Genomic DNA, 25698 nt, shown 5'->3' on the forward strand with positions numbered 1-25698 from the left:
GGGCAGCAACTATCTCCAGAGAGAACCCGCTGCTGGCACCTGCCTGGATACGCCGCAGTTAGGAGCGTTTGGCTTTGGTATTGAATTATTAATTTATTTCTCTCCCCTCGACCCCTCCCCCATCCTGATTGCCAGGCCCGAAATCTCCGTCTCTGCACCCCCCCTCCGCCCCCACCTTAGCGGAGTCTCCCACTTCTCGGTCACGGGCCGCTCTGTCGCCCGCCCGCGGTGGCCGCCGCGTCCCTGGCCGTGCGCGGCCGAGGCGCTGCGCCCAGGGCGCCCGGCTCGCTGCGCTTCCCCGCTCGCGCCGGGACCGGCTCGGTGGCGGGTCCAGGCGGCGGCGGGGGAGGGCGGGGAGGGCGGGGGGGGGGCAGCGGGTGACAGATGTACTCCTCCGACAGCTCTCAGTATCAGCCCAGTGGCTCCCTGCCATTGGCTCAGTGCAATGGACCGGCAACGCCGCTCACTATAATAATACTCGTGCTCGCCAGCAGCGGCAACTCCGAGTGCGGACGCCGAGCGCGGGGGATGCTGCTGCCGCCGCTGCTCCTCGGGCGGCTCCCGCTGCCCGGCTGCGCCCGATCGCTCCGGCGCTGACTGCGGCTCAGCTCTGTCCTGCCTGGCCGGCCCCTCCCAGCCCCGGATCCTCCCGCGAGCTCGTCGCCCCAAGGCGAATTAGGAGAGGCAGAGACTGGGAGACCGGGCGCAGCGAGCATGCGGAGGCGGAGGCGCCTGGGCGCGCGCGGCTGAGGGGTGTAGCGAGCCTGTCTCCCGAGGGTGTGCGCGAGAGGCGGAGGGGAGCCCTCCCCGCGGGTCCCCGGCTCGCCCTCGCCGGGCTCCGGCGCGCTGCGGCTGCGGGCGCGGGGTGCATGGAAGCGGTGGCTGCGGTGCAGGAGGCTGCCCCATGGAGTGTTACTACATTGTCATCAGCTCCACGCACCTCAGCAACGGACACTTTCGCAACATCAAGGGAGTTTTCCGGGGCCCTCTCAGCAAGAACGGGAACAAAACTCTGGTAATCGTCTCTCTCTCTCTCTCTCTCTCTCTCTCTCTCTCTCTCTCTCTCTCTCTCTCTCTCTCTCTCTCTCTCTCATACACACATTTGGAGATTTGAGGTTACTGTCAGATTTTGGAAGGGTCCGATTTAATTTGGTTTAGTACATGTTCTCTTACATAGCTTGTGGTCATGGGGTGGGAATTAGGTGTAGAAAAAGGCAGGAATCAGGGAAACTGTGATCCATGGTTCGGTTGACACTTTGACAACGCTCCAGACGCTCTCCATTTCACTCCATAATGATCAAGATCACCCCAATCTCTCCTTATTGGAAGCAAAATATGCCAGCAAGACCTCTTTTCAAGAAAGAAAGAAAAGATCCCTAACCCGAAGTGACCCTATAATATCTTTTCTGCTTAGGAATTTGAAGGTGAATGAGGATGTGGGTATTTCTGATGAAAGCAGGGAGCCTTGGGGCTGGTGGCCAGGAGCAATTGACTGAATTGAATGATGGGCTTCCAAGAAGGAGTTTGTGTTCCAGCTGTCTCCTGAAGGATTGGCAGCGAACTTCTCTAGTGAGAAGTTAGTTGTCAGTACTAAGCTTAACAGAGTGGCTTCACAACCCCATGCAGCCAGCTTTCCGCTAGTCAATCAAAGGAGTGAAGATAAGTGTGAGGGGCAAGAACTGTGTCACAATCACAGTCACTAGGAAACATATTAGACAAACAGAGCCCAGACAGTCGCTGGGAGGTTCTCAGTGGATCACAGTGCTTCATCTTTCTGCATCTTAGTAGGAAGAACACTCCTGATTGGTGGAAAAAGATGTGCTGAGCCTACTAATAGTTCAGGGTGGTAACTCACTGTCCGCCCCCTACCATACTCTTTTAGTTACCCAGGCTCTCTGCAGAACTCACTCCCCTGTGTTGGTACTTCCGGAGGAGGAGAGGTAGGCACTTCAATAAAGAAAAAAAAAGGAAGGGAGGACTCATTAGGCTAAGTACTGCAGAGAGCAGAGCCTGAGGAAGGTGGTAATATGCAAATGCCTGTCGCTGAACTCTGGGCCCATTACTCTTGTTCACCAAGTGGTTTAGCCTGAATGAATAGAGTATAGAAGTTCAAGGACAAGATTCAATTAGTTCAGAAGAAGTACAGTACTCTTAATCTTTCATCTCTCTCAAATTACAATGTGATGTGTTTTTTCCAAGAATGAAAAGTTCTCATCTGAAGTTTTAAGTAAATTCAAACATGGATTTGCTGCATTTGACTTTTTTTTTTTTTTTTTTTTGCATTTCCTCTTAGATCTATGGGACTTAAGTTCCCTTGGGACTCAGGAAGCAAGCAAACAGACAAAAAGCAACAGGGCTATGTTGCTTTTGTTGTTGTTTTGTATTAGGTGTTGTTGAACAAAAACAAGTACTCTTCCCTGGTCTTTAGTGAAATACTATACAGGACAGCAGGCAAAAGGAACTTCTGAAATTGTTCTTTTTCTGCTTAATGAACTCAACTGTGGGAAGGTAGTTTTTTGGGGGGAAAAACAACTTTAGAAGAAAGTATGCATTGGTTTGTTTTTAAAATAATTTTATTTATAGGAAAAGGCAAACTTAATGAGCAATACCTCATTGCCATGATTATAATACTGATAACAGTGATAAAATCACAGGAAAAAAATATTTACTCGCCAAACCTCAACTTGTTAAAATTCTGGCAATCTTGATTTTTTTTGTCAATCTTAGCTTTCTAAGAATGGTTGAGCTTGCTTATGCTGACTTATTTGTTGTGCATTTGAAGTTGATTAGGTTAGTTCTTTATTGTTCACATTAACAAAATTAACAAAAGAAAGATTGTGAAAGTCTAAATTTGCCAGTGTAAACTTGGGGTTGAAATGGGTGATAAAAAAAAAATGGTTACTTAAGTGAGATGAATGAATCTTAATATAGGCAAATGTCATAAGCAACAGAGATTAAAAGGCTTAGAAATAGTTTTTATCACGGTTCACTTACTAGTAGTAAGACACTTAGAGAGCCTTCATAATCCAGTAAATCTGTACAGACTCGGTTTATAAACTGCCCAAGTTTGTATTTCCTATGTAAGAGATTTACACACACTAAAAAGATTTTCATTTATGGACCAAGTCTATATGAAATTACTACTTTACTACCTAGTTTATGCTATATATTTGTTTTCTATGTCTTTTGATGATTTTGCCATAGACGAGAATGAGAGTTATGCCTATCATAAATTATAGCATAATATATTCTAAAATATTTATAAATAAATATTTTTCATGAAAGAACTGTATATACTTGCCTAAAGATACAATCTTTACAACACATATGACACTCAGGATTTACTATAAGTAAAAATTTACTACAAACTAAAAGTTGAAAACCTGAAACTTCTCAGAATTAGCAACTTTAATAGGAAATACAAATGGTATCTTAAAATGTATATATGCTATGTTTTGAACACTTTAAATTAAAAAGTTTTGGATATTTTATTTTAAATTCTAGTTTCACCGAGTAGTAATTATGAGATATTTTCTATTTTTTTTTTGTTTTTTTGACTTTGACATATTTTAAAAAACATCACATTTTTGCATTTTGAAATGTATATTAAGTTAAAGTACTTTAATAATATCTCAAGATTTTTTTTCTTATTTCAGAAAAGTACAACTTAAATATAAAACCATTCAGGGGAAAGATACTTTGATTTTCCCAAGAAATTTCAGTTATTTTCATTCACTGGGTAGTCAATAGATATTCTGTATACTTTGTAAATTCAGATTTAAAACGATTTTATATTTTAAAAATATTCATTTAATTTGTTTAATATAGTCTTATAACCATTAATAACCATTATAAGTCTTATAACCATTAACACATCATTCTCTCAAGAATTAGAAGTTTTGTATACAATAAAGTTACTCTTAGAATAAAACTCAGGATTGATGACATTGATTAATTGCTTTAAGTACTGATCCTAGAATGTAATCCTCATATTGAGATTATCAAAATATACAATCATTTTCATAGACTACCCACACATAAAAATTTAAAAACAATACTTAAAAAATAAGCCTAGCTTATCTTGACCTTATTGCTGAGCTTTTGACAATTTTAACTAAAAATATACACATCTCCATTCTGCAATGTCTTAATGAAAAGAGAAAGGCCAGTTGACTTATCATTATTTCTATTATAAATAGCACAAACCTTGATAATCCCACCGAATAAAAATAGGCTAATATTTATTAGTAGTCCACAACATTGCTTAATATCTTATAGAATTTATTTATTTATTTATTTATTCTTTACATCGTTGTTCTTTGCTTTCCCTCACCCCCGCAACTTATAGAGTTTAATGGCAATGAATAAAGTTTAACTTCCACATAATCCATTGTTTTTCCTTAGATTAACCCAAACAATCATTGTGTTTGCAATTGTTTATTGGAAAGATATTTGATCATATACTTAGGTTTCGCAGTTATCTCCAAACTTTCTTTGCCCTAATTATAAGTTTAAAACCTTTTCACAAAAATATTAAAATACATCTTGCATATGTATTTAATACAGAATTTAAATATATACTCAGTCACTTTTAATATGGAATTTGGTGATTACCTTTGGAATCTTAGAAACCGTTATTAATTCGTTCATTACATTCTGTTAGTCAGCATTTTTGCATCTTATATAAGCATTTTGTTTATCTGACTGGCTGTGAAATTCAAAAAGAAAGAGTGTTGGATTTGAGGCCATACAGTGAGACAATATTACAATGCAGATTTCTTGACCCCATGCAAATTTCCTTTAATATTTAAGTACTAAGTTAGGGAATCCATAGGAATTGGTATGGTAATATTCATACTGATAAAGGAATAGTATTAGTGTCATCTATTGTTTGAAGGCACTCCGTTTTGCTACTTGCCTCCAGATGTAGAGAAGTAATGTAAGATTCACTGAATAATTTGAATTCATATTTATTTTGTTTCTTAACCTCCAATGTGCAAACATCAGTAATCTCTGTCCGGCCTAATCTGTTTCTGTAGACTGCCCCCCATTTCTGATATATTAAGTACCAATTTTGACAGGAAAAGAAATGTTAATTTATAATTGCTCCTCAGCATATTTATTATTTTGTTCATTCAGATTTATTGAATGTCCTCATTTGCAAGACACTAACCTAGGCACCATGGACTCTGTGCTAAGCACTATATACACTAAACATTATGTGCAGATATCTTCAGGGATTATACTTTTCATTTTCATTATGCATGTGTTGAAAAAATTTCACATATTTTGACATGTTTGCAGATTTCTTGTCACTCAGGACATTTTTATATGTATTAGTTTTTGAAAAGTGTGAAAAAATTCTGAGTTTTTTTCCTTTGTCTATGCAGGAACTCATTAAATTAAGTATGTCTTTGAAATATATTATGTGGCCTTTGTTCAACTTATCATTATCTAATATAGCTTATTATAATTCATGTCATTCCCTTACACATTTCTGTATCTCCCAGAGAATATAATTTAAAAGGTTTCTCCAGTATTGAAACCCACTTATGTGGCACATTTAATATTGTGCATAAGATTAAAGAGATCAGTTTTTGAATTAGTGCTGATGAAAAATTATCATTGTTAGATTAATGTCCTTACGAAAGGTAAAGGGTAAAGGTGCATTAGTATATCCCCAGTTCATAAACTTGTTCACTTAATTAGTTCAGTTATACATTCTTCCAAGTTTCTTTTAAACTGTTATTCATTCTGTATAAAGACTATATTGTCTTAATTTTCTGAACTTAAGACATCATATATTCTTTGCTATACTGGTTTGTTTATTCTAGCCAAACTTTATAACATGCATTTTCAGAACATATTATTCAAGTAAGCAAAATAACATAATTGAATTATTGTTATTATGACCTATTCATAAATGTAAGCAGAGTTTTCAGGCAAATATTGTCAAGAAATGCCCTGATTCCAACATACCTTTCTTAGTTCATCAAATTTATTAATTGGGATATTTTTGATAGCTGAAATTTAAATAGTGACATAATGCCTTGTCTTCCCTTCTCAGTTCCAAAACAGTATTCCCTAAGTTATTAATGACTGCAATTAATGAATGCAATTACATTTTTACTGAAAATATAAATCAAAGAGCACCTTGGGGACCAACTAGTCCAAAAATTTTCTCTGCTTGTATTCAGGGCTAAATTCAGGCTGCAGAAGTAGTTTATGTAGTGTGCACTGTATTTATAAATAATCTGAGTTTAAATGCTATTCAAAAAAGAATGAATGCTCTTTGCAGTACATCGCTACTGTCTGTACTCTTCACTTTCATAAAAGCTTTTCATTTACTTATATTACTTTCCTGACCAATAAAGGCACTTAAATTTTCCACCCCATTTGAGTCCATAGTATTTTACAAATGGGAGAAAAAGCATTGTCATCATTTTATATGTGCCCTTCATTGCATCAACGTTAAGAAAGGTAATAGTTTCTAGAAAGTTCCCAGCATATTTCTATATACAGTATAGGTTTACTGTATCTTAGTTGAACTGCTTAACAAGATTTTGCTTTAGGGATACTAACATAATAAGAAAACTTGTGGATTTGAGGGTGATACAATTTTGCAATTTAAAATTGCAAACTGTCACCGAGACCACAGGTGTTTGTGGTATTGTGGTGTCTGGTCTTTTTAAAAACTTATTCTAAAGGTAACTGTGTTCTTTAATTTATACTTTAAGTAAACATTTAGTTCATGTAAATGTATTTGAAAAGTAAGTTTCTGTAGGTGCTATGTGTAGATGAAATCACAGTTTTTCATAATTGTGGTAATAATACAATGATAAAGTAATTTTCTCTTGATCCTATTTAACTCAGATATTGCTATTGAAGCAATTGCTTTACATTAAATATATGAGAATCCTTCTAGAAAGAAAAAAATAGTTATAACCTGTGGTATACTGCTGTCAAAATTCATGAATATATTGTATATTTTCACTTTTTTATATTATCTACTACAAAAGATCAGAAATAAAATTTTATTGGTTTTCTTATCTAATAATTTTATTTTCATCTAATAATTTTAACCTAAAACACTTGATCTGTTTTATCTCATTCTAAATGTTCCTTTGGTCTGAAAAAAATTATTACTGTATATATATTTATATTATGATGTTGTTTTCACCTATCAAGTTTTCATTAATTTTATATATGTACCGCAGCATACTTCCTAGATAAATTAGATAAAGTGGGGTAATAAATAATTAAAACTCAATCCTAGCTGTCAAAGTCAACAATATCCATTATCTGATGTAGTACTCTGGACTCTTCATAATGGTTTGGCACCATTAAAAGAGAATTACATAGTTTTCTAAATGTAAGTACATTTAATGTATTAAATGTTTATGAAGACAATGCCATATTCAAATTGCACAAAACATCTTCTCCTTAAATTAACTTCAAAAAAAAGAATTTTGCTCACTCTGATGACTAGTTTTATGTATCACCAGAGTAGTCACTAGTTATTTAATCAAACACTAATCTAGGTACTGTTGAGTAATACTCATGGTTAACATCTATAATCACTTGTCTGTAAATAGAAATTGCCATCAATATGGGTCTCATGCAACCAATTGAAAGGATAAGAACAAAAACTGGTATTTTTTGGAGAAGAAGAAATTCTGCCTCAAATCCTGCCTTGAAAACTATAATGAGGCATATAGCAAGGGAAGCCGAAGGAGACAGGTCAAAACAGGGTTGGGAAGGGCACAAAGGACTTTGGTGATGGTTCACAGGGGCCTTGGTGATGGGAGAATTATGGGGATTCCACATGAGTGGAGAAATCAAATATTGTACAAAAATGGACAATGTTAACAAAATTTAAAAAATGTAAATTAAAAACAAAAAAAAAAACCCACAAATACTGCCTTGAGTTTGCAGCCTTCTGACCTGGCCTAAGTAAACCCATAAAGCCACTACAATGAATCATGGTCCCATTCTTTAAAAAAAAAAAAAAAAATCTATCGGGCCTCCCAGTGGCGCATCGGGTTGAGCGCAGCACTGTGAAGCTGTCCACAGCCTATGCAGCACTGGTTCTATTCCTGATTGGCCAAGGGGAATCCCACATGGCGAGGTGGACCTCTCCTGTCTTGCCCACTGCTCCCCTCAGCAGTGTATTTTGTTGGTCTGCGTGTTCTGCTCCCAGCTCTGTCTCTGGTGAATCCTCTCACCCTCCCACAACTCTAGACTGTACCCCAGCTCTTGTATAAATAAAAAATAAATCTTAAAAAAAAAGAATTTTAAAAAATCTGTCTAATCCATATACCTAAATCTATTTTACCATTATCTATCAATTCCCTTTATCTAGAGGACCTTGGCTAATACATGGAGGGTCAGTTTATTACATCTCCTTTATAATAAAGCAATTCAATATTTGAAGGACAGGTCATACTTGCTTTTAATTCAAGGTGGATAAAATTGACATTGTTCAGAATCTAGGTTTAAAATTGCTCTCTTATCAAATATTTTTTTTTATTTTATAAAAATTACAACTTTTAAATGTTTGCATGGGTGCCAGTCTTTCTCTCATAATCTCCATCCCTATACCCCCTAAAACCCTTTTATAACTATGTAAAATATAGCTATTCTTATCCTTTCAGCTCTAATAGCTAATCACACATGCATTTACTCCACTTGAAGAAAATTAGACTCTTGTTAGATGAGAAAAAAATACATTTAAGCTTAATATCAAAAATGTAACATTTGGTAGCCTAAATTTAAGAAAATAAGCTTAAAAGGAGTATTGTATTTTATTGCAAAAATAAAGATGTATTCATGAAAAATAAAGAGAATGATGTCAATGTCTTCAATGTTTGCCAGCCAAAACCATCAAAAATACAAGTAGTTGGAATGAAGTAAACAGCACATTATTAAGGGCAACCTTCGTACATTTAATGAAGGGGTACATTTAATTTTATAGGATGTGAGATTATATAAAGTGATTTTATGCCAAGTCGATTATAGAGTTATTTTATTCTGAACTGTACTATTAAAAAAGAAGAGCCAGTTCTCTGGTTATCTTGTACTTTTTATCTAGAAGACAAGAGAAACTGAGTGGGGCTAAAGCTGTAACTGGTAAAGAAGCAGCTTTTGCTCATGTTGGCTGGCAGATGGGAATGTTTGGTAACAAAAACAGTGTTTTTGTTTTTGTCTATGCTCAAACATGACTGTTGAATGGTCTTGTTTTTGGTCTGGTTCCATCATGCTCATAGATGACCTTGCCTGACGTTGGTGCACTAGGAAACTGTTCATGTTTTATAAGAGAATACCATATCTTACTTTCAGATCCAGTCAAGCTCCAAGCTGACTGCCCAGAGACTGATTTTTTTCTTTCTTAGATATGGTGTGAGAATGAATGATTGCAAACAAAAAAGAGGCGAGTTGTCAGAGAAGATAATTTCAGGGAAATGAAATCCAAAGCTAAGGACTTTTCGGGATGAGGGTGAGAAGGAGAATGGTCAAAAATTAACAAGTTGGAACAAAGCTAACTTGTGTACTGTAAACTCATTAATGTGAGTGCTTTGTGAGGTAAAATGTCCACCCATCTCTTGAGATGGTATAGGTGGAATGATGTTCTCAAGAGAGACAGACTTCAAATGGAGGAGAAAGGTGAAGTAAAACTTCCCTGAAAAATTTAAAAGCTTATAGAGATTCCGTTGATAGTGAACTAGGCTGAATCAAAAAAGACCTAGACCTCTTAGGATATATAGAAATAGAGAAAATGTGTCATAGGATATGGCAAAGTCATATGGAGTGACTGTAGTCTAGAAAAATGAGGAAGACATTGGGAGTTCTGGGTTTCTTGTGGCAGCTGACATTTATGGAGATAAAAGGTGGGGTAAAATTGGTTCTTATAATCACAATGCAGGCAGTGCTAGATGTGTAGTGGTAGAAGATGACAGAGAGCTAGGAGTCCTGTGGGAGCACTCAGAGTTCTTGGGCTCACTTTTGAGCCCTGCGAAACTGAATTAATTATGCATGTCCCTACTCTGGACATCAGAGCTTCCTCCTCATCCTACTAAAATGTTAGAGCAAAGGCGAATCATTACTCATAGGGTCCTGATTGCTCCCATTTTCAGCCACTGTGGGTTCGAAGTATTACCACTGATTCAAGAGTTAACTCATCCATTGCCTTGTTTGTATATCTCAGACAGGAAACACTTAAAGAATTCATGTGAAACAAGCAAATTACTGGGAAGGCAATGAGACCAGTTGCAGAGAGGGGAGGGATTTAATGATGAGAGATATCTACTAAGTGATTTTTATTCTACAAATGGTGAAAGAAAAGATGGGATACAATTTGAATTCTCTGTTTCTCTAATGAAAATATCACAAGTGACAGTCCAGTTACCTTCAAGGAAGTGTCAGCAGAAATATTGTAAAATTGTATTTGTGGTAGTTCTTTCAAAGCCCAATAATTGTCAAATTACCTCTTGTTGAAATGAGACAGTGACCTTCACCATAGGGCAGAAAATGACTGCATTTACTCCAGGATCTAGTTCTTGCTCCAGTTTAACATGTCTTCATGAAACTACTTACTGCCATACTTATGTAGTGGCTGCAAGCAAGAATATCTATAATCAGATGGATTGAAGCTCAATCTTAAATATACCTCTATATCAGTATAGTGAGTAGAACTGCTTATAATCAAAACCTCAAATATCAATTCTGCACCTAAGTAATATTTTATGTAAAATTTTAATATAAAATATCTATGCAAGCAGATAATTCTTGACTATCAGTATTTTTCCTATAGCAAAGCAATTGCTGCTCCAGCCATCACAGCTACATTCTAAGCTAGAAAAAAATGAGTATGCAGGAAGGACAAAAAGTTCAATGTTCTTTGTTTTTAGAAGTGTTAGCTTCATTTTTGACTGAAGCTATGTCACAGGACCACTCCTAAGTCAGAGAAAGATTGGAATATGATTAATTAAGCTGGGCAAATTGATAATCCCTATAAAATCAGTGTTAGTATGAAAAACAGATAATTGATCAGAGGAGGCACCTGCTATAACTAGTTGGTGATTATATGACCTTGGTCATGTTTACCTCTCACTATATTGCCTTTAAATGAATATTACCAGTTATATTGTCTTTAAATGAATATTATCATATATAAAATTCAATATATATAATAGTATATTAAAGATAGTAGCAATAACTAACTAGAAGGCAGGTTTGCAGATCAAATGAGATATAGCATATACATTTGCCAAAGGCTTGATATTGCAACCTGTCATTAAATGGTGGTAGCTATTGATAATATTTCATATTGGAGCATTCACACATGTATGAGAATTTAATTTACTCAATTCAATATGAATGCTTTACATAATTTGGACACTTTTGCATTGAACTATAGTGATATTTTCTTTTTTTGTCAGCCCATCCATGTCGCCTCTTACATACTTATCCTCACTCCAAGATTCATAAAATCTCTTTAAATATGAATTGGAGTCTAAATATTCTGAGATACAGAATGGAAAATTCTGTGGAAACCTTCAGATATCATCCATTCTTTTGACTCACAAAGTTCATGGAACTACACTCTGTACCCTTAGGAATCTTTCTCTTTTGCAAATCCTTTAACTCTCCAATAATAGTTTCCAAGACTGATTTCCTTGCAGTGTCTTGGATGTCTTACATTTCTGGTGTTACAAAATTAATATTTACACTAGGGGGCGGCATAACATTTCCTCTTGCTCTCATATAGACAGGTATAGTGACTATTCATGGTTTAATACATCTGTCAAATACAGTTACCATAGTTTTATTAGTTTAAAGTCAATTGAAAAATTCACTAATCAGAGAATCAGTATGGAAATGTGATATTAGTGTATTGTATTTGCTTTATTTACTTTATTTGTATACTTCACCATGTAATTATTCCTGGCCATTCACTCTCTCAGACCATGTGATATATATAGTAAGAAGGAAGGAACACAGAGCGGGGGCCCAACTGTATCTTCCTGGACTATCATTCTTGGCTGTAAAAGTATCTTACTGGTACTTTCCAGTTTTTACTACTGAAGCTGATAGCTCTAGGTTCTTCTGATTACCTCCAACCCATTAATGCATGATTCTTAATGCCTAATTTATTTTAATGTCTTAATTAATTTAGAATTAAATTTGACTGAAGTTTTCATGGACTGCATTATTAAGCAAAATAAAGTGGACAGTTATGACCATTAGTTGTTGAAATATGAATACTACAGATGAAGAATCTGTGAAATTATGAAATCCAACCTTTATTTTCTTGATCGCCATTAGTTATATTACAGAAGTATCACTACAAAAATCTGAGACTCAAATTTCTCAGTTTTATTAAAGTTTAATGGAATTTCCTCCATATAAATTGAGATTACATTTTTCAGGGAAAACATGAGGATTGTATAAAATAACACAAACTGTTCTATTTGTGTTACTAATCACTATGAAATTATTGTTATACATAAAAGATGCAATTTTTATGGATCACTACTTAGAAAAGTTGATATTGTGATACATGCTGCTACTCAAAATTGGAATAGGCTGTTTTGCAGGTAGAATGACTTTAATACAATTTCATAGGTCGCATTTTACATATTGCTGTCCTGAAGAGCCACATTTAAGAGAAACTATGGCCATATTATTCCACAGTGAAAGGTTATTTAAGAAAATACTAGTATTAATAATAATAACAAATTTAATTGGTCCCCTCCTTGCTGTGCCAAATATAGCTAAAAGCATTATTTGATCATGTAAGAAAAAATAGATTGAGGATTTGTTTATGTATATCACTATATTGATATAGTTAAAACTTATCAATAGTTCATTTCACATAGGCTATATCCTGATTTATTATTTGCCTTGCAGACACTAATCATGACAACTATTTTTGTAATAGGGCAACCCCAAAGGGAAATGGGATGGCCTGGGTGAGAATTCTCACCAGTGTGCTTAAACAATCTCAGAACAAGGTCCAAGGGCAGGCACACAGAAAAAGATTAATGCAGTGGAAATGAACAGGGGGGAAAACACACACACACACACACACACACGCAGAGATTGGTCAATGTGTCCTATCTATAGTACTCTCTGAGCTGGACCCCAGGGAAAGCAGGCAAAACCAAGCAGCCCCCTCAGGCTACATGTCTGACTTACACCAAACACGGCTGCTTAACCCCACTTTTAGTTCCCAGCAACCCACGCCTTCAAGAAAACAGGATTCCCATGGCATGATGGGAATTGTAATTCTCAGCACCTGGCATTTCCTAGATTTCGAGGCTGTGGGGGTGGGGTGGAATCCATAAAACATTAATGGGTGAAGTTCATTCAGGACATACTGTTCTCCCAACAATTTGGTTCATTAATAAAATGCCAACACAATTCTATCAACTAGAGAAACTAAAGGTCAAGAGAGCTATTCTTTTCTCTTTCAGTACTCTACAGAAAATAAGTACAGTATCTATTCATGGATACAGGTAATTCCTTTGTGTGTGTGTGTGTCTGTCTGTCTGTCTCTCCTTCCTTCCCACCCTCCTCACTTTCTCTCCTTCCCCTTCCTCCCTCCTTCTCTCCCTCTTGCTTTATCCACATTGTAGTCTAGAAAATTTAGAGGGGGCCTCCCCTGGGGGTGCAGCGGTTGAGCGCTGGGCTGCGAAGATACCTGCAGCCTGTGCAGCGCCGGTTTGATCCCCCGCCACCAGCGAGGGTCCCACATGGCATGACAGATCTCTCCTGCCGCGCCCGCTGCTCCCCTCAGCAGTGTATTTCATCAGTCTGCCCATTTTGTTCCCCGCTCTGGCTCTGGTGGATTCTCTCACCCTCCTGTGCTTCTGACTGTACCCAGTGCTTGTAAAACTAAATAAATTTTTAAGAAAAAATAAAGAAAATCTAGAGGATATTGTAATCCCAAATGTCAGTCTGTCTGCATAGTTGTTTCAGAGGAAGTATCCAGAATTATGCTAGCAATTTTTGCCAAGTCCAGAGGAAAAAAAATATTTGAAAAGTAATTAGGAACTCCCCAATCCCAATCCCAACAATCAGATATAATATCAGAAGTCTGAAATAACAATGGTAAGATTTTTGGGAAATATGAAGCATCAGTGGCCTCATTCCCACTAGGTAGTCACAATCTTAGGAGGGGACAGGGAAGAGGAGGCCAAGGAGGAGGCCTCTTGGGCAGAATTACATGAGATAATATAAGAAAGCATATCAACTAACTAATTGGTGGATGGTACATCCAGTTTTGCTTGGGAGAATAGCAGTTAATGCCATTGCGTTAGAATGTTTAGTAATGCTACTGCTTTTGACTCCCAGAATTATTCTGTTTTGGAGTATAACTATATGATCACCTGCTAAAGACAGAGACTTACACCGTAACAAGAATTTGCCTGAAAAAGTTCTCCAAGTAGTTATTCATTCTCCCCACCTTTTGGCAGTTTTAGTTTAGCTATATAATGGAAGAAGGGATATTCAAGACAAGATGGTACAAAGGAACAATGTCATCTGAGGCAAATATATAGATTAAAGAGGAGTAGAGAGTCATAATGAGTGTCCAATGGCCATGTGGGAGGTGAGCCTTATCAGTGAAGTTCTAGGAGTGAAGAACCAGCTGCATTGTTCCAGCCTGACAATTTTAGTGGCAGAAGTTTGCCCAAGCATTGCCAGTTTTGGTTCCTCAACAAGCCTCATTCAACAGGGTCACCTTTGAATCTGTCATCTACCTAATACCCTTCCAATAAATGTAGTTTATGCTTCATTTAATGAGTTAATTTTGATTATTTTTAGCTGAGAAACTGGACTAGAATTAGGTAACAGTAGAATTGCAATTTGTCTTTTCAAGGACATGAACATTTTGCTAGGTTTTTTTACTTATAAGAACTTTGACAGTGTTTTGCTCCTGCCTTTGCTTCCCACCATTCCCCTTCCTGTTTTTCTTCAGTGAAAGGTATTCAAGATGAGGAACTAGAGAGATTTAGGGTTGAGTTCTGATGTATAATCTGGGCAAATTATTTGACCTCCCTCAGATTTTTTTTTTCTTTAACTACAAATAACAAAAATTGTGATTTTCTTCATCCCTGCTATACACTAAATGTAACTTTAAGCATATATAAATTATATACAATTACTGTGGTTTTTGTGAACAGGATTAAATAAGAAATTTTGTACTTCAGTATCTGGCTCATAATCAAAGCTATTTTTATTTTTACCATTATTGTAATATTAAAGAAGGCTTGTCCTTTATGCTTTACATGGATTTGTGCTTTACAAATTCATGCAAAGTGAATGCTACAAAGTATAAGTAATTTAGGAAATCCAATGACAAATAGACTAGAAAATTTTGTGTGTGTGTGTGTGTACAGATAGATGTATCTGGATTGGTCTTAATGGGTTTAAGACCAGAGACATGTTGGATGTCACACATTCATATTTCTTTTTTAAAAAAAGATTTATTTATGTGCACTAGAGCTAGGGTGTAGGCCAGAGGTGCAGGGAGGGTGAGAGGATTCACCAGAGACAGAGTGGGGACAGAACAGGAGGACTGACAGAAATACACTGCTGAGGAGAGCAGCAGGCAAGACAGGAGAGGTCTGCTGACCATATGGATTAGCTGCCTGGCCAGGGATGGATAGAATTCCTGCTGCAGTGGCTATGGATTGCTTCATAGTGCGGAGACTTAATCCCTTGCACCACGAGGGAGGCCTACATTCATATTTCTTATGAGAGATGAGGCCCTACTCTTGTTCTTTCTTAGGATCTCTGCCTAATTCTCTCCTCATCCCATTCCTGCCTCTAAATAAGTTATTTAAAAAGCTGAATGAAATACTTTTGTCTGGTTGTACAAAGATAAAATTAGAAAAAGTTTAAAATAATTAAAGGGTATACCCTTAAAAGTTAATTTAATTAAACATCTACAAAAGGGATGAAAGTATAAGACATCATGTTGTATAATCCAGTTCTAACCAGCATCATAAGACAATTTAGTTAATTTAGCCAATTTCCTTTCCAGCTGTTTTTGAGTACATTAATTCATGTAGAAATTAGGGGTAATAATACTTTTCATACTAATTGATAATTTTCAGTGTGTGGTGGTGTTGAACTACAAAGCAAATGGTTGGGTCAGTAAACGGAGATAAATTTCAGGTACTTTTTAAAATATAAAGACATTGGTGACTAGCTTTATGAGATGTAGAGTGATACTAGGTACTTTTATGAAAACTATATCAAAGTTTACACTAATAGCCTGGATTACAAAAAAATCATATTTACTAATTATAGTCTTATTAAGTCATTTAATATTATTTATATACTATATAAATATAATATTTATATATTTATTTAATTATATTCTTATAGTCTCATTGGGATTCAAATAAAATTATTTTAATTTTGTGTAGTTATCCTTAGGTCTTTGTTTTTATATATATGGAATTATATAAACATCATTTATTTAAAATGTGCTCATGACCCTATCAGAGTCAATTCTACAATAGTAGCTATGTGGTTGTGTCAGATATTTAATATAGTTCGGTAAAACACTGAGTTTCTTTGATTAATCTTATCTAAATCATATTTTCATATTGTATTTTTGAATCATAAAAAAATCAGCTCATTTAGGTAAAATTTTCAGTTCCTGCGCATTTATCCTGATTCTGTGTTAGGTTCAGCAATTAAAAATTTACATAAAATATCTCTGTGTCAGCAACTCTTTAGTTTGTACTACTATAATTGTCATTTTACAAATAAGAAAAGTTAGTTTTAAGATAATATATCTTATTAAATATCAATATGTTGTTTTTAATTTATAGCTATCTGTGGACACTGTAGAGAATGATATAAATACAAAGATTTCACATATGTATATCCATTCTACTGCATTTTGTTTGTTTATTACATCAATGAATATATCACATTCTTATATCTGAAAAAATATGGCTATGCCCAGTTATGGAGATTAAGAATTAAGAAATCTCTATGTAAATCCTTATTTTCCCAAATATCATTTTTTCCTAAAAAAAATAATTTCCTTTTTCTGATCATTTTCCTATTTTTGGTACCAAAGTCTGCATACTTAAGTAAAATTTGGTTTATTACTCAACTGAATGCTTATCAATAAAAAGTTCAATAGAGACATTTTTATATTTCTTTTTCTTCTTATAGGTAACCGAAAAGCTAGCTAGTTTATATTAGACAATTGTGAAATGGTACATGTTATATACATTAATAGTGCACCAAGTTTAAAAAAGATCATTTAAAGATATGACTTAGGAAAATTTAAGATTTAAATTATTTGTCTAATGCTTTCAATCCACACCATAATTTTCTGCCATTTTTAAATTTCATAATATTTGAAATCTTATATTTACTAACTATTAATGATAATAATAGTTCTCTAAAGCAAGTAACAGATTATTGTCAAGTCATACAGCTAAAAGAGCATCATCATTTTGTGGTATATATTTCAGGACTTTCTATTTATAGGAGTAAGATAAGAGAAGCTGTCCATTTTGTGATCACTGGGCTTTGCAGCACACTTTTGTAAAGAGTTGGGTTTCAGCTTTAGATACTTAATAATGTGTAGGTTATCCTTCCATCTTCTTCAGATTATTTTCAGGGAGAGTACAAGAAAATGAAAAGTCCAGAAGCCTTTTAATATATTTTGGTAAAATGCTGGTGCTTCTAAATTTATTTCCACCTAATTACTGACTGCTTGCCGTGAAGAGAAACGGGATGGGAGGGACGATGAGAAAATTACCTTGTGATTGTGAACAGAAAGGAGACTGTCGGTGACTCCTTGGTCTGATTTGTAAAGAGCTTTCTACTCTATGTTCTCATCAGTTTGGCTCAAGACTAAACCATGTGTGTGTTTGTCTGTGTATTTGAACTAATTCTGTTCAAGATAAAACTATAAAGATAGTTAGTTATAAATTTTGAGGCCAACTAGGGTTGGGGTGGGAACAGTTTTAAGGATTAAGGATATCTTTATGCTGAGAAAATATTATAGTAACTCTTTGAGGAGTATTAAGGAAGTCAGTATAATTTGTGAAAACTGAAGCTAGAAACAAAACTTGTATGACTAAAAATGAAATTCATAACAAATAACCTTAAAGTGGAGAATCACAAGGCGATAGAATTGTTCATAAATCACATTTATTCTACTTTCATATTTTAATATAAAAATGTGTTTATAATTCAAAAGTCATGTGATTTTTAACCAGGCAATTACTATGATTACCTCCATTTTACCTTTGAAGAGATTAAGAGAATCTAAGGGTATTGTAAGAGATTATAGAAATTTATGAATGGTCCAACCTCATTTTGTTCATAAGCTATGTTTAGTTACAACCACAGTGATAGTTATTTATATTAATTTTATAATAATTTATAAGAATTCACATCAAATAAGAATAACTGAGAGGTCAGTTAATAATATAATTTAAATTTTATGTTATTATTTGTGAAATACATATTTTACATTATACCCTTAAGACATTATACCCTTGATAACAAAAATGCATTAAATTAGAAATCAAATATATGTTTAAAACATAAGTTTATGAGTTTTCCCAGGGAACTATATATTACAGATTTATGTTTTAATTTCATATCATATGATTATATATTTTCCTCAGATAATCAATAATAAATTCTTACTCCACTAAATTAAATATACAAACTATTTAAAGCAGTTATCTGGAAGCATTTGAAAAATAGAGAGTAATATTTAATTAGATAGTTAAATTATCCAGCTATTTCCTATAAATTCCCCACACCTGTATTTTGTCCCAGATATTGTTCACAATAAGATTATAATTCATTACTTTTCTTTAAGACACACATTAAAAGGAGCACATTCTTTGACATATTCCTACAAATATAAAACAATATATTGCTTTATTTTTGTTAAAAACTTGCTATATTTACAATTAATTTGCAAAAGAGAGAAAGAAGTAAGCAATAATTTTAGCAGAAGGAAGACTATTTAGTGAAAATAAGGTTGCATTTTTGACAGTGGGTAGGAAACAAAGTGATCTGATTTTCATTTTGGCAGTGATTTAGCATTAAAAATTGGCAAAATTGATTCATGTATTTATTCATCAAATATGAATTAAGCAAGGTAGTAATATTATATCATGATTCTCCCTTTTTCCTCTAGCAGTTGCTTAGTCATCAGGGTGTGGAATCACACCAATTTCCCTTGCTTGAGCTTTTTGAAAGTCATCTTCAAAGAGAATATAATAATCCACTAAGTAGAGACAGGAATAACGAATCCAATGAAAGAAAAGATATTAATAAAATAAGACATATTATAGACATTCTTTATAGAACCACTATAATTATTGGTAAGATAAAAAGCATATGATTACTTAATCAATTTTATCATCTCTGAACATAAAGGCCTACTTATACTTGTAATTTCAGAATCCAAGGAAAAGGGTAGACTATTATCCTCATCTATAGTAAATGTTTAATAAGAAGACAACTAATATTTATAAAGGACAATTTTAATTTTGAGTGGGTTTTATTTTTCTATATGTTTAATTTATTGCTATCAAGAATAATTGGTAGATGACTGGTGCATAGATAGATAGGTAGGTAGGTAGAAAATACATAGATACATAGATAACATAGATGACAAAGCCAGTAGGAAGATAAATGTAGACTCTGATTAATATCTAATATCTAATGTCAATTTTGAAATTTCACAAAGCCAGAAAGAAAATATATATACACATATAAAATACTGCTGAAATTTTGTTATATTTCTCCAAACATTTTTTTCTTCTAAATTTTTGTATGGAATCATTTAGAAAAGCTCATTTCCAGTTAAAATATTTTTCCTGTTTTTAATGACATTGGCAGACAATTTAATAATATTTATGTATTAAGGAGAAAATTTTATAGCTCTCACAGTTTTCCACTGAATTGCATTATAAGCTTTCATATTAAATTAATAATAATTTCTCTTTATGAGCATTTATAGTAATTCATGTATTTGCATAGATTATACTTTTTAATCTATATTTCTAGATGGACAAGTTGACATAAATTAAAGAGCATTACATTTAGAATTTGAAGATACATTTATTGTCTAATTATCCTAAGACTTATTTTCTGGATGATTATGTATGTTTGAGAAAGTATTTGTCTACTCTGGGGTACATATATTCATTTATTTCTTTATTTCTGTACCACATATTTATTGATATACCAGACCTGAATTAAGCACTATTAATACAATGGCCAGTAAAGTCTTGGTCCTTTGTTTTGTTCTATAGTGTATTGTCTAATGTACTGTTCTTCAAAGTAAGGTATGTGTACCTAAGAAACTGGGCAATAGGCTTTTCAGGGAACAAGTAGAAATAATTAAAATAACTTTTATATTTGTGACTATCTCATTTTAAATAGCTTTTATAATATTTCAGTTTGTAGAAATGCATATATGTATTGGTATATTAACTTGAAAGTCTTTTGTTAACAAGATTGAATTACCAATCAAATTCTGAGACTGGATTAGTATGAGGGAAAAGAGAAAATGCAATGAAATATCTTATTATAGTCCAAGACAGTAACATTTTACAAGAATTATTAATGTGTACATATTATGTTCTAGATATATAAATCCAAGCATTTTGTTTGAATTATCACATATTATCTTCAAAGCACCCTATTTGAAAGGTACGCAGATTATATCTAACTTATAAATGTCATTCAAATTCAGATAATCTGTCTCCAGAGCCAGAGCTCAAATCCATTATGCTAGCTTGTCTCTCACATGTCGAGTTCATTGATAGAGTGCAATGATAATGGTAGTCCTGGAAACAAGTATAGTATTAATAGCTTTAATCTGTTTTTCATTATTTGCATCTTTACATTATATCTTGAGATAGGCATTCTTTCTGTTCCTGTGAAGAACATCTTTCCCCAACATTGTTAATAAGTTTTCTGATTATATTCTTTTAAAATGCTGTTTGAGTAGTCATCAAAGATTCACTCATTTTATCACATCACAATGTCTATTTTCCCCTCACATTTCCATACCTACTCTATTATTCAACACAAATTTTCAAGACTTTGTGCAACTCCAAATGAAAACACATTTTGAAATTTGACAGCCAACTACTATTTGAAAATAAATAGAATATCAACTAGACTAGAGATCTTTTTATGGCATTACTGACTTTTTTTATACAATGACATTCAACTAGTCCCTTGTTTTTCTTCATTCCAACCCTATGTGATAGTCAGAAAAACTAAAGCAGAGATTTTTTTTTTTTAAGATCACCCAACTCTCACAGATGGCAGGACCACCCCGTAGACACCTCTGAACATTGCCACCTAGCAGCCATTGTGAATTATTTACCAGCACATAGGAGCTACACCTCCAATTTACAACCCACTGCTGCATTTGGGATTGCCAACTCTGCAGAGAAATCTCCCCACATGTCCCAACCAGTTAGAAAAATTTCAGATGAGAAAGGAAGGTCTATGTGTATAGAAATGATTCTTTATGTACTATCCTCTTGCAATGAGGAGTGGGAAACAGGGGGAACAATGCCCCTTCCATGCTGAGAGGGAAGGTCAATAAATACTTGCCTTATTGCCAGATGCCCTGTAGCCATGGGGGGAATCTACAGCTGCTTTCTTCTGGCACTATTCCTCCTTCACCAAGTCATCCTGTTGGATCTGTGGGGCTGGAGACCAGAGGAGATAAATACAATGTGAACCTTTCAATGTGCTCAGCACTGTATCGAGTTCTGGACAAAAGGAACCTATTGAGATAAATCCTCTGCTCAACTTTACAATGAATATTAATATAATGAAGTTTTTGTGTGAGTTTCATATGGTTGTCATTCTAAGAATTTTTTCATTCCTTTTTAATCTTACATTCTAAAAGAAGAGACTTTGATATCCATTCATAGACATTCTGTTTAGCTATATCTGTAGAGACTACCAACATGATTCAAAAACAAATTTTTTTGAGGGTGTGTTTTTTGGGTATATGACACTAAATATATTCAGAAAATACAAAAACACTGAAATTGATTTGTAAAGGATGTTTGTGTGTGTGTGTGTGTGTGTCTGTGTTGCAAGAGCAACTAATATAGAATCACTCCAACTTATTTTCTAGAGACTAATTTAAATAAATAATCATAAAAGAAAATTAAGGAGAGTAAAGGGTCTAGAGCTAGGAAACAATTTCTAAAGAATATCTTTTGTGAATGGAATGCCATTCAGTTATTGCCTATAAAGTAAACTAGCAAATGGCACTTGGAGAAGAGATGCCACATGACAATTATGTGATAATGAACTGAGAAACCAGGAGTTAGAACAATCTGTTCCCCTATCAACAGCAGTACTACAGAAGCTCAAAGCCATATGCTATTAAACAGATACAAAATCATTTTACTTGCTAGAAAAGTGAGTATTGAATATATGAGAAGCAATTACTTATTAGTGTACTATTCTTTATCCTAGCAATAAAAGAGGTAACTAAAAATATTTGAACATTATTAGCTGTTCCTTCTTTGAAATACATCTAATCTTAAAGTTTCATAATCAAAACTCAGAAGTAAATGGAAAGTTAGTATGTATATGTGTATAAAAAGATAATGAAATTTTGGTGAGTAGTAATATATTAAAAATAAAATTTCTGGCCCTCCCCTGGTGGTGCAGTGTTTGAGCGCTGGGCTGTGAATCTGCCCACAGCCTCTGCAGCGCTGGTTCGATCCCTTGCCACCAGCGAGGGTCCCACATGGCATGCAGACCTCTCCTGCCGCGCCCGATGCTCCCTTTAGCAGTGTATTTCATTGGTCTGCCTGTTCTGTTCCCCGCTCTGGCTCTGTGAATTCTCTCGCCCTCCCATGCTTCTGACTGTACCCAGTGCTTGTATAAATAAATAAATTAATTTAAAAAATTCTAATAGTAAAAACATGATAATGAAATAAAAACAAATGTGCCTGTATGAAAGAAAACCAAATTCTCAAATGCAAAACAAACAGAAAAAATATTCCTTAATTTGAAAGAATAGCTAAAAGAATTGGGAAAATCCTAGGAAAGTCTCACTCAAGCCTTCTCAAGTTTTTGGTGGCATTCTGTTAAATGCATCTGCTTTCTAAACAAGGACACACCACACTTTTCATGTTTTTGTGTTGGCTGCTCCAAAAACATTTGTTTTATTGACTTTTGTATATTAGGGTCAGATTAATAGTCATCAAACTGTGCCAAATTTTCATAAATTATACCTTCTGAATATTACAAAATTATACATTTTTAAAAGTGATGTCCAAATGCAGAATTTACCACCAATGAATATAGTTACACTGTCCATAGTCTTAAAGAAAAAAGGGAGCATATACACACAAACACACCATGTATAGTGGCAAATGTCAATAGCAAAATTATGAATAATATTGTCTTGGTGATAGGTTACATACAAATCGTTGCTCAAATTTAATATTACATCAGACCTCAAAATTTAAGTAAATAATCTATTTTAAGAAGAAAGCATAAAGAAGAGATACTTAATAGAGCAGGATCAAGAGATCAATATTTTTATTTGAACAATCAACCAAATGATGTGGTGATTCTTATATGTGTTTGAGTGTTCCAAAAGTTTTACAAGCAGGTCAGGATTCCCCATAATTGATTGACAAAAGTAGCTAAAGTAATGCTGGCTTATTGATCTTTTGTCATTATCAGTAGATTAAAGCAGTTTTGACCCTCACTTTATTCAGCTGTGCTTTCATGTGCTGTTGATTAAAAATAATATAAGAATGATTGCACAAAGTTAATGCACTTAATGCCAATGAGTTGCAAATTCCAGAATGCTTAAGTTGGTAAATTTTATATTATGTATATTTGACTATAATAAAAAATAGACCTAAAGTACTGTATAGTCTAGCTGTACAGACAATGCTTCCAGCATTCTGTAAAAGTCTCTCATCTCACTTTGGTGCAAATACAGAGTTAACTATGTAAATCCCAGTATTTCTATGAAAATGTACATGCATGTGTGCATGTGAGGGATGTAGTAAGTCTGTTTTATCTTCTAAGAGCACCAGCAATGAATAAAAAAGACTGAGCTCATGTGCCAACTTGGATTATATACAATCTGGAGAAAACACACACACTTTCATACGTTATTGAATTATTCATAATATAGGTTTCAGGTTGTGACTAAAAGATGGGACTCCATCTGTAGTGTTCTAACTTCTAAAATACTGTAGTAGATTTTTTTTCCTTCTTTAAGGGATTACTGTACCTTTTCTTCCTAATCCTCCATCTGAACACCTATTTCCTATTTATTTTAATTATGCAACATTCTTTGTAAAATGTTGGATATCATTTGCAATTGATTTCTCTATAGTATTGACATTTATAACTAGGAAATATAACAGCTGAATTAATTAATGATAAGTAATGCTGCATTACAAAGTTTGAAAAATCTATCACTTTGGTGAATTGGGGTGGGTGGATGGCATGCAAACTGCTTTTGCATATTGAGTTTCAATATTATATTACAGGATCACGTGATCATCCCATCTGTGTCAGGAATGTTCTCCTATTGCTTCTGATCTTTAAAACAAGCAGGATACTTTAATTATACTAAAAAGGCACTCATGGTATTATCAGAACAACTCAGTCTTTCAGATGTCTGAATATAATTCAGGAGCACCCAAATGAAAGGATCAGCTAATGGGGGTGGGGGGACAGACAGAATAATAGACATGTTTGTTTTTTTTTTCCCTCTACTAAGAATCAATTCCAATGATACAATGTGAGGAATATAATTTTAAAATTGACATTTTATTAAAAACTTAGATTATCAAACACCATTAAGCACTTTATTATTCCTTTCCTAGTTTTCTTTTTCCACACACACTCACAAAAACTGTGTGTTAATATTCATTGGAAAAGTCACCTTGGAACTTCAACATTATTATGTATTATTTTTCATTTAGAGTTATAAAGAGCAAATAGATCTTAGTCTGCATTATCCAAATAATCTGGAAAAATGGCTTACTGCTTTTCAACATGAATAACTTATTTTGTAAAATGAAAAAAATTGAAGACTGACAGATGAAGAGATAGCTAAATATGTAAAAAGGTAGTTTTAGGGTAAACACATTTTTTTAAATCTAGTTTAGCTTTTTATAGCTAGAGGTAAATGAACTAAACTAATTTACATTATTTTATTTCACTTTTATCAATTAGTAATATATTATTTCATCAATTTATTATAAGCCATATTGTTGGTATTTATCATTAAAATTATTCCTAGGGATGAAATTATATAAAAATTTAAAGCCTATTTAAATTTTTATGAAGCTAAACATTATCAACAGACAACCTAACAATGAGGGATTTTTAATATAAAATAAAGCATATTTTCCACTCATTTTGCTTATAATTTCCTAGTATAGGTTGTACTTTGCAGTTCATTTCCAGTGTTATATTTCCAGCATTGTGGATGGAACAAGTGAACATGTTCATTTAATAAATTTTTATATGTTTGACCTGTAGAGTGAATAAAAACTATTGAGAGAATTCTGGAATTTTTTAAGCTATTTTGATTCCCGAGTATAAGTTTGAATCCACAGTTTCATCCTAAAATTTAATCAGTTTGGAAAACAGCTGAATACACTACACCATAAA

At 34.2% G+C, this 25698-nt stretch overlaps 1 protein-coding gene across 1 annotated transcript in view; it reads left to right on the plus strand.

The window, feature by feature from the left end:
• The first annotated feature begins 336 nt into the window (after nucleotides 1–336).
• Nucleotides 337–25698, plus strand: part of ZNF804A (zinc finger protein 804A) — a 221886-nt gene continuing 196524 nt past the window's right edge. The window contains exon 1 of the mRNA XM_054699909.1: nucleotides 337–1015. Within this exon, the coding sequence (XP_054555884.1) occupies nucleotides 905–1015 (111 nt within the window). The 5' untranslated portion in view covers nucleotides 337–904. The remainder of the gene's footprint in view (nucleotides 1016–25698) is intronic.

This window comes from Talpa occidentalis, unplaced genomic scaffold, assembly GCF_014898055.3.
Source record: "Talpa occidentalis isolate TD23 unplaced genomic scaffold, MPIMG_talOcc4v2.1 talOcc4.3, whole genome shotgun sequence".
In the NCBI taxonomy this organism is placed as follows: Eukaryota; Metazoa; Chordata; class Mammalia; order Eulipotyphla; family Talpidae; genus Talpa; species Talpa occidentalis.